Here is an 8,507-nt window from a genome sequence, read left to right as displayed (position 1 = left end):
TCTGACTGCGTTATGGGCTACTTTAGTTGATAGGATCTGGCTTCTGAGGCCTGGGAGATCCTCGTTGAACTTTTCATTTTGGGCAAAATGGACCAGCGTTGCATTCCACTGTTTTACTGCTTAAAGCATATTTATTTTGTATTTATTTGAACAGAGTTATGTCGGACTATTTTTATAGACTTGTTTAAATATTGTTACTGTGCTTGTATTTCTCCTGTTTTAAAAAGTTCTCTATTTGTTCTTCTTACATCACACAGCTGAGTCGTGGGGAGGGATGCTAAAGTCGCTTGCATACCTTCCCTTTGGGGCTTGAGCTGCCTTTCCCACATCTGGGGTTGATGCTGGAGGACCTCAGCCCAGAGAAATTCTGTAGCAAGAAGCCATAGGAGAGAAGGGAGCTGGTGAGGAAGCAGTACCTTGGGAGGAGGGGAGAGGGTGCACCGTGAGGCTCGCCTTATTTTGGAATTGCCTCTGTGCATGGCTGAAAGGCTTTCAGGTGGATGGCTGAAGTTGGGAAGTAGAAGGTCTGTGTATGTTGGATGTCACAACGGCTAATTGAGAGCGATCTTGGGGAATTTTTAGGTAAGGGGGGAGGGGAGAAATCTCAGGGACTAAAGGAAATACAAGTTTCCAGAGAGATGGAAGGAAACTTGCACTCGGACACAAGCTGCTGCAGTTGTGCTTTGAGGCTGAATCAGCAGACCCTGCTGCTGAGCCAGTGCTCTTCACATGCAAACGGGCACTGTGGAGAAGTGTGTGAGAAACTGGGAAAGGATTTGCTAGCACTCAGCAGCTGCTTTTTTGCTGACAGATTTTGGTGGTTTGCGGAGAGTCTTCCGGGTGAGGCTCTGCCTTGACTATCCAGTGCTGTCGGTAGTTAGCCACGTGGAAATCTAACCAATCGGGATTAGTGATATGATTTTTTCCACCCCCCCCATCTTGAGACCTGTCAAATTCTGCAGTGGCTCCTTCCTACCAGTGTGGCCTAATGGGAATATGAATATCAGAATGCAAAAATCAATGCAAAATGACAACCATCTTTGTAGCTGTAACCACAAATTGTTATAATGCAAATCTAACTCGGATTCTTCATGTAGGGAACAGTCTGCTAATAAAGGTCTGTCAAAGAGATACCATGTGTCTGCATCTCTTTCTCAATATGGTTTATTGGTGCTGTTTGTGGCCAGACTCTTCCCGGGATGATTCTCACCAAGGACACTGGCACTGGGAAGGATCCTCCCTACAAGGACCTGGGAGAACAGAATTCTTAAAGGCAAAACCAGCAAACCTGAGATCAAGGCTAATGATGGTAGTGATGAGTCAGGGATGTTCAGATGCTGTTAACCTATCTCTGAGCGTTGCTGGACTTCGCTCATCTGTGCAGTATCCTTAACTCTCTGTTCAGAGAAGTGTTTCCCAGAAAAGCTGCAAACTCTGCAGTCCAATTATGCCCTTGAAGGAACTTGGCTTATAGGGTTTTCAAAAGGAAGCCTTTGCACAATTTTTTCTTCAACAAATAAAAAAAACCAACCAGGAGCTATCCTTGAAGGTCATTCAGGAACCATAGCTGGTAGGGCAAGTGGCCTCTGATTGGGTTAACAAAACTTGCCGTGGGGGCCAGACTGAGTTTGTTGGTTCCTTATGTCGCTGACTGTAATTCAGGGCTTTTATTCAGCTATAAATCTACTCATAAGGTCTGGGTCCTTGTAATCTGAGCCACTGCTTTCCAGCGGTGTCAGCTGAGATGCTTATCGATGCTCTCTGGACTGCAGCACTGAAGGCTGCTGGCAGCATCCCCTCTCGCACGCTGCCCTCTCCTACCCCTTTAACTGTCTCGCTCCTCGAGGTGGGGGGTTATGTTTCGTGTCACAAGCTGATAAAAGATGTGTCTGAAGCAAGGGCTGGCCAGGTACCTGTGCCCTGAGACCAGGAGGGAATTGGCTGTACTTGACCTTGTAAAATTCATTTTTACTACTGGAAGCGGGCCAAAGACTCAACACTGAAACGCTGCCCAGTAAACGGTGCCGGACAGGGACAGGGCACCCCGGTGCTGCAGGGGGAGGAGCAGGGCGCTCTTCTTCGCTGTGTTCCCTCCAGCTTTTCTCCTTTCCTTCCTTTTTAAGGAAGAAAGAGATTTTCAGTGCTTAATTACTAGGTTGGAGCTGAGACTGAACTACTTTGCAGACACGCAGCAAAAGCAGTCTCTTTTTCAGCTCCCCCCACTTTCACAAACACAGAGTGACAGTGCTTTCCTCCCTTTGGGGCTGGGGGTGTGACAAGGGATGCGTGAGGTGCCTGATGAGTGCAGGGGTGTTCCGGAGGCACGGAGAGCAATGTAAAAAAAAAAGTAAAAATCCAGCCTGGGTTGGGTTAGCACCCCCTCCCTCTCTGGCAAGAGGATAATTTTTCAGTGTTGTCATATTATGTTGCAAACCTTGCTGTGGATGAACGTTATCGGGAAGCTCTTGCCCAGTCCAAAGGGTTTGGGCAGGAACATTTGCCCCAGCTGGGCTACTTGGGCAGTCAAGCTGCTGTCAAGAGAATTGGGTGGTTGCTTCTAGCTAAGCACCCTCTTCCTCTGAGACTGTACAGTTAAAGAAAAGTTTCTAGCTGCCTGTATAGTCCAGTTACTCATCAAATGCTTGGCACACTCATTTAAAATAGCTAATGATTGCCCTCTTCTGGTTAGCCTGTATTACTGCTTCATTTAAGTACTGCTTTTTTAGTAGAGCTCTCTCGCAAGCTTGGTGTGAAGCTGAGCGGACTGAGTCAGTGCTGGAAAACCTTCCGTGCGTTACCTTGTCTGACATGCCTCATTGCTCCAGGTTGACTCTTCCCAGCTCCCAGCTGAATGACACACAAGGTGAATCGGGTGCTCAATGTCTTTTTGCAAGCCCTGCTTCTGACCTCTTCAGAACCCCTGCTCTCCAGCGTCTCAGCAACAAAACGCATTGAACTTGAGGAAAATATTTATTGCCTAGCGTGGCATCAGTTACCCGTGCTCCCAGGCTGGTGGGTACCCGGAGGAGGTGATGCTGTGACTGCAGCCACAGGCTCCGTGCGTGGGTTGTTCCCTTTTTCGATTTCTTTCACTTGACACAGCTCCTTCCAAAACAACAACGATGGGATAAATGAAACCGCCGGTGCACCGGCAGGAGAGAACTTACTGAAGAAAGTAGTATTTTTCTTTTCCTTTTTATCCGATTATAAGTCTAAGACAGCCTACAGAAGCCAGGGGCTTCCCCACGCTGCCCCAATCACAGACGCTGCTTCTCTGGGTGCTGAGCTGCTGCTGGTGCCTGTGCTGTAAAGAGGAAACCAGGTTTCTGGAGCAAAGCTGTGCTACCCTGGCGGGTCAGTAAGTGTGCTCTGAATAAAAGGGGGATTCAATCTTTTTGAGAAATAAAAAGCTCGTGCTACCCAGGTGCTCAGAGTTAGCGTGGTTTAGGCTCTGCTAATGCCTCGGACTGATGCAGGGGTACGCGAGTCTCTGCACCAGTGCTCTGTTCACACCCATCTCTCTCAGCCTGATGACAAAGGTCCCCAAAATTTGTTCTGCATTTGTTTAATCGGTTTCATTTTACTCCTCAGACATGGTGTCCTGCCTTTTGGCTGGGCACGAAACCCTTCTCTGCTAACAGCGATCGCACCAGGGCTTGTAAGGACAAACAGTTCTGGCTTATTCCACTCACCTTGGCTTTCTCTAAATGTAATTTGTCTTGCCCAGATTTAAATGTGATCCAGCTGTTAATCTGGAGGAGCTGGGCCCTGCCTCCCAGGAGCTGCCTGTTGCCTAATGGGGAGAGGGGGCCTGCCCCGGCCCCACCATGAGGGTTTCAACCTGTGCCTGTGTCCCCGTCCCCAGTTCCCCTCAACCTGTGGGGGATATTTCTAAAAGAAGCATGTTGAGGCTGGGGGGTGTTGGGGGCTACATTGGGTCCAGTCTGGCAGCTCAGAGCTGGGTTTTGGGCGCCTCTGGAAGCTCAGTCTCCTGCCGTGGATGAGCAGATGGCCAGGACAGGAATGGATGGATGGGACAGGAAAAGGTAAGATATTTTTTCACCCCCTGCTTTGCAAAAGGGAGCCCCATCAACCTGGCTTGGGGACTGGGTCATTTGCAGGATAAAACGTCCTAAATCAGGTGGCAGAGGTTAAGGCTAGGGCTGGGTCTGGTTAATGTTTTGACGGAAAAACTAAAGGAAAAAGTCTGTTTTTGTGGGAGTGGATGGTTGCCTCGTTCCTGATGTCCCATAGGGCCGGACCCCAGCCCAAAAGGAGCCTCTGTGCTGGACACCCCCGTGCTGGGGTGGGAGGAGGACTGGCTTGCGCAATCTTCCTGAACCCCGTTTACAGCCAGCCAGGCTGTGAACCCCCTCATCACGTGGCACCTCGGGGTGCCAGAAAACAACCCCATTTAAATTGCTGTGGCTTCGGCTGAAGTGGGGCCATGCAGTGCCCCAGGGCACCGGCCCCTCCTGTCCCTTGCTGCAGCTCCTGGGGGTGGCTGGCCTCTGCTGGGGGGGGCAAAATCAGGAATTTCAGGGCAAAAATCCCATGCTTTAGCTATCTCCCCGCTAGCAGGGGGAGGCAGGCAGTTACTGGGGATGTACTGATGATCTCCACTGGAGACGCTCAGGTGCAGGTATTTGCTTTGGGGAGTCATGTATCTGCTGGCGGGTGTTATTTTAAATCACTGTCACTGTCGAAGCAAGTCTGCCTTTACTTAGTCTCCTAAATAATTTCCACCACCTTGAAAATATCTCTCCAAGACCCCAGTTTGGCAGGTGGAGCTACAGCCCGGGGTCTTGGCACCCCTGCCCGGGGTGAGGGGCTGTGGCGGCTCTGCCGACCCTCGCCCCGGCGGCTCTGCCAACCCTCGCCCACCCGTGAGCAGCCACGTACCGTTTTCCACGGCGCGTACACCATCTCCTCTTTGCTCAGCCCCAGGCACTTGGCGTGGTGCTCGAACTCTTCCCGGTGGGCTGTGCTCACACTCAGGTTTCGGGCTGCAAAAGGAGGAGCATTTGCCAGGTGTTAAACACCGACCGGCGGCCTTGGCACGGCCCTTCGTGCCGCGTCCCTGCCCTTGCTGCCTCCCTTCCCCACGCTCCCAGCAACGCTCGCTGCGGAGGTGGTCTCTGCTGGGGTCTCTCAGCCCCCGTGGTGAATACACCTGAACAAAACCAACCTTGGGCATCGCTTTTTTTTTAACCCTCTCCCTAGATAGCTCTGGTCCTGTCTGCTTTAACGAATTGCAATATAGTCTGGCGCTCCTGGGGCATCAGGAGGGACCGAAGGGTGAGTATGGAGGCGGTTTTCTGTACGCGTCTTCAAACTCTCTTAAGCAACTGCTTTGCAGCCTGGAAGGGCAATGGGAAGCCTTATCAAGGTCTAAAATGCTGCTTTATGGGGTTGTGGGTAGATCTGATCGGCTTTGCCTGTGCCGGTACTGCAAAGCCACGTGCTCTGCCCTGGGAGGTAAGTACCGAAAAATCATGGTTGGCTTGAAAATACTGAGATTTTACAATGATATTGATGCTGAATTGTATTTGCTTCCTGTTCTTTGAATATTTATGGCGTAAGTGGGTTTTGTCTTTAACTTGGTCTTTCCGCTCTGCCAAGAGATTTAGGTTTTAATGGGATTTGTAAATACTCCCGTGACCGCTGGAGCGGCAGTCTCAGGAAAATCATTGGCTGTTGACGAAACCAAGTTGCTGTGTGGTTGTAGCTGGTAATTTTATGTGCGTGTTTTGGTGTCCCACGATAGCTTTAAGTTACTTTAGGATGGAGTTTGCATACCGTAGAGATACAGTCCCAAATACGTCCTTTCCCTCTGCAGTTGGTATTGGATGAGTAAAACGTCTTCAGAGCTGAGGTTTATCAGCGTCCCCATGGTTTGCTGGGTCTTGGCTTCGAGAGAACAGAATCAGGGTTGGGAACAGCCACGATATTCAGGTTTTCAGCGCTGCAGCAGCGATAAACAGCAGCCCGGGCAACGTGGGATCTGACGCAGTGCGGGTTGTTCGGCTCTCCCTTTATTTGAATTGCATTTCTCAAATGCGGGCCTGGGGTGTGAAGGAGCCAAAGGCACCCAGCTCCTGTCCTACTGTTGCAATGTGCTGGGTGGCGTGGCTTGCTGGTGCTCGGGGTATGAGCAGGGGGAGCTGCAGAAATGTGGATCAACTGTCCCCAGCTCGCAGCAATGCTGTCTTGGCAGGGTCAGTGCAAACTGCGGCTCTGGGGTTTGCAATTCCCACCCCAAATGGCTCACCCCCTTTCCTCAGTGAGGAGGAAATGATTTCAGAGCTGAAACCTGCCATAAATGTTCCCCTCCTCTCCCGCAGGGATTGCGAAATAACTTTACAGACGAGGCGGTCTCCTTCCTTGCCATGCGAGCAGGTTTGCTCCTTGCTCCCGGCACGGCATTGCTTTGTGGGGTTTAGACCCAGGGTGCCCCTGGCCCTGGGGAGCCGTTTGGAGCCCACCGAGGCTTCAAACGGACAAAGCGACCCGGGAATAAAATGTGTCAGATGATGTAAAGATTCGGGCCGGGCCCTTTGCGTGTCTCAGGCCTTCCGAAAAACGGACTGGGTGATAACCCCGAAGGCTGCGCCCGCCGGCGCCGCTCACCGTGCTTCACCAGCGTGGTGTTACTGGCGTCGATTTCGAAGTAGGTGGAGTTGTTAGTGAGACATTGGTCCCCCCTGGAGAGAGAGAGGGGAAGGGAGCGAGGTGGGGAAGGAGAGCGAAGACTCCCCCTCCGCAGGCTGGAAAGGACTGGACCTGGCCCCGGCCCCCCACGGGGCACGTGCCCCTAAGCCGTGGGATGGGAACCCGGCTGTGCCAGCTCCTCCGCAGAGTTAACTGCTCTCACTGTGAAAAATAAGCCATTTCTCCCATGCATTTGTCTGACCTTATCTGATTTTGTTCAATATCTTTATCAATGATCTGGACGAGGGGATCGAGTGCACCCTCAGTCAGTTTGCAGATGACACCAAGTTGGGCGGCAGTGTTGATCTGCTGGAGGGTAGGAAGGCTCTGCAGAGGGACCTGGACAGGCTGGATCGATGGGCCAAGGCCAACTGTGTGAGATTCAACAAGGCCAAGTGCCGGGTCCTGCACTTCGGCCACAACAACCCCATGCAGCGCTACAGGCTTGGGGAAGAGTGGCTGGAAAGCTGCCTGGCGGAAAAGGACCTGGGGGTGTTGGTCGACAGCCGGCTGAACATGAGCCGGCAGTGTGCCCAGGCGGCCAAGAAGGCCAACGGCATCCTGGCCTGTATCAGAAATAGTGTGGCCAGCAGGAGCAGGGAAGTGATAGTGCCCCTGTACTCAGCACTGGTGCGGCCGCACCTCGAATACTGTGTTCAGTTCTGGGCCCCTCACTACAAGAAGGATGTTGAGATGTTGGAATGTGTCCAGAGAAGGGCAACGAGGCTGGTGAAGGGTCTGGAGAACAAGTCTGATGAGGAGCGGCTGAGGGAGCTGGGGTTGTTTAGCCTGGAGAAAAGGAGGCTGAGGGGAGACCTCATCGCTCTCTACAACTACCTGAAAGGAGGTTGTAGCGAGGTGGGGGTCGGTCTCTTCTCCCAAGTAACTGGCGAAAGGACGAGAGGAAACGGCCTCAAGTTGCGCCAGGGAAGGTTTAGATTGGACGTGAGGAAAAATTTCTTTACTGAAAGAGTAGTTAAACATTGGAACAGGCTGCCCAGGGGAGTGGTGGAGTCCCCATCCCTGGAGGTATTTAAAAGACGGGTAGATGAGGCGCTGAGGTTTAGTGGGCATGGGGGTGTTGGGTTGATGGTTGGACTCGATGATCTTAGAGGTCTTTTCCAACCTTAATAATGATTCTATGACCTTCACCTGCAGCTCGTGGTCTCAGCCTTGCCCTGCCCAGCTCAAGCACTCCTTGGTACCGAGACGTTTTCCACCCCAAAATAAGTGAAATTGCAAAGAGCTGCCTGCGTTGGCCCAGAAAACTTCATCCCCTTGAAGTCTGACCCTTTCGGGGGGAAACAGCTTTCGGTGCCTGGCAGGGTTAGCAGCTGCAGTGCAGGGACCTCTGGAAAGGTCTTCTCCTCTGGAAAGGTCTTCTCCTTGCCTGCGTCCTCCACGCCTGCAGGGGTTGGTACCTGCAAGACCTCTGCGCCCTGCAAAATTTGCCTAAACCTGGGGGCTGTTGAAATAAATAAATAAAAGAAGGGGTGAGAAAGAGAAGGGACAGGAGAGCATGCACAGAGCAGCCAGGAGAGGCTCTCTCCTTGGGAAAACCAGTCTGAAACCGTGCTCGTATCTCGCGTTGAAACGGCTGCGGGGGCGGCAGCGCGCGGGAGGAGATGGGTCGGGGCAGAGAGACCTGAGGGTTGCATCTTACACGGCCATGCGCTGGGCGATGAGCAGCTCCTGCTCGCCGGCGCGGGGCTCCACGTGGAGGTGGCCGTGGTCGATGAGCAGCATCTCCAGGAGGTGCCGGGGGAACTGGGGGGCCCCGGCCACGAACACCCACG

General features: G+C 52.4%; 1 protein-coding gene across 1 annotated transcript in view; it reads right to left on the bottom strand.

Annotated features, from left to right (window-relative positions):
- Window positions 1-4,559: 4,559 nt before the first annotated feature.
- The window catches only part of ORM1 (orosomucoid 1), an 8,365-nt gene continuing 4,417 nt past the window's right edge, over window positions 4,560-8,507 (bottom strand). The window contains exons 5-6 of the mRNA XM_009319481.1: window positions 4,903-5,006; window positions 4,560-4,574 (exon numbers count right to left, since the gene is read on the bottom strand). Coding sequence (XP_009317756.1) covers window positions 4,560-4,574; window positions 4,903-5,006 — 119 coding nt within the window. The remainder of the gene's footprint in view (window positions 4,575-4,902; window positions 5,007-8,507) is intronic.

This window comes from Pygoscelis adeliae, unplaced genomic scaffold (genome assembly GCF_000699105.1).
Source record: "Pygoscelis adeliae isolate BGI_AS28 unplaced genomic scaffold, ASM69910v1 Scaffold270, whole genome shotgun sequence".
NCBI lineage: Eukaryota > Metazoa > Chordata > Aves > Sphenisciformes > Spheniscidae > Pygoscelis > Pygoscelis adeliae.
Note: the sequence above shows the minus strand (reverse complement) of the source record. Positions and strands in the feature narration are given on the sequence as shown.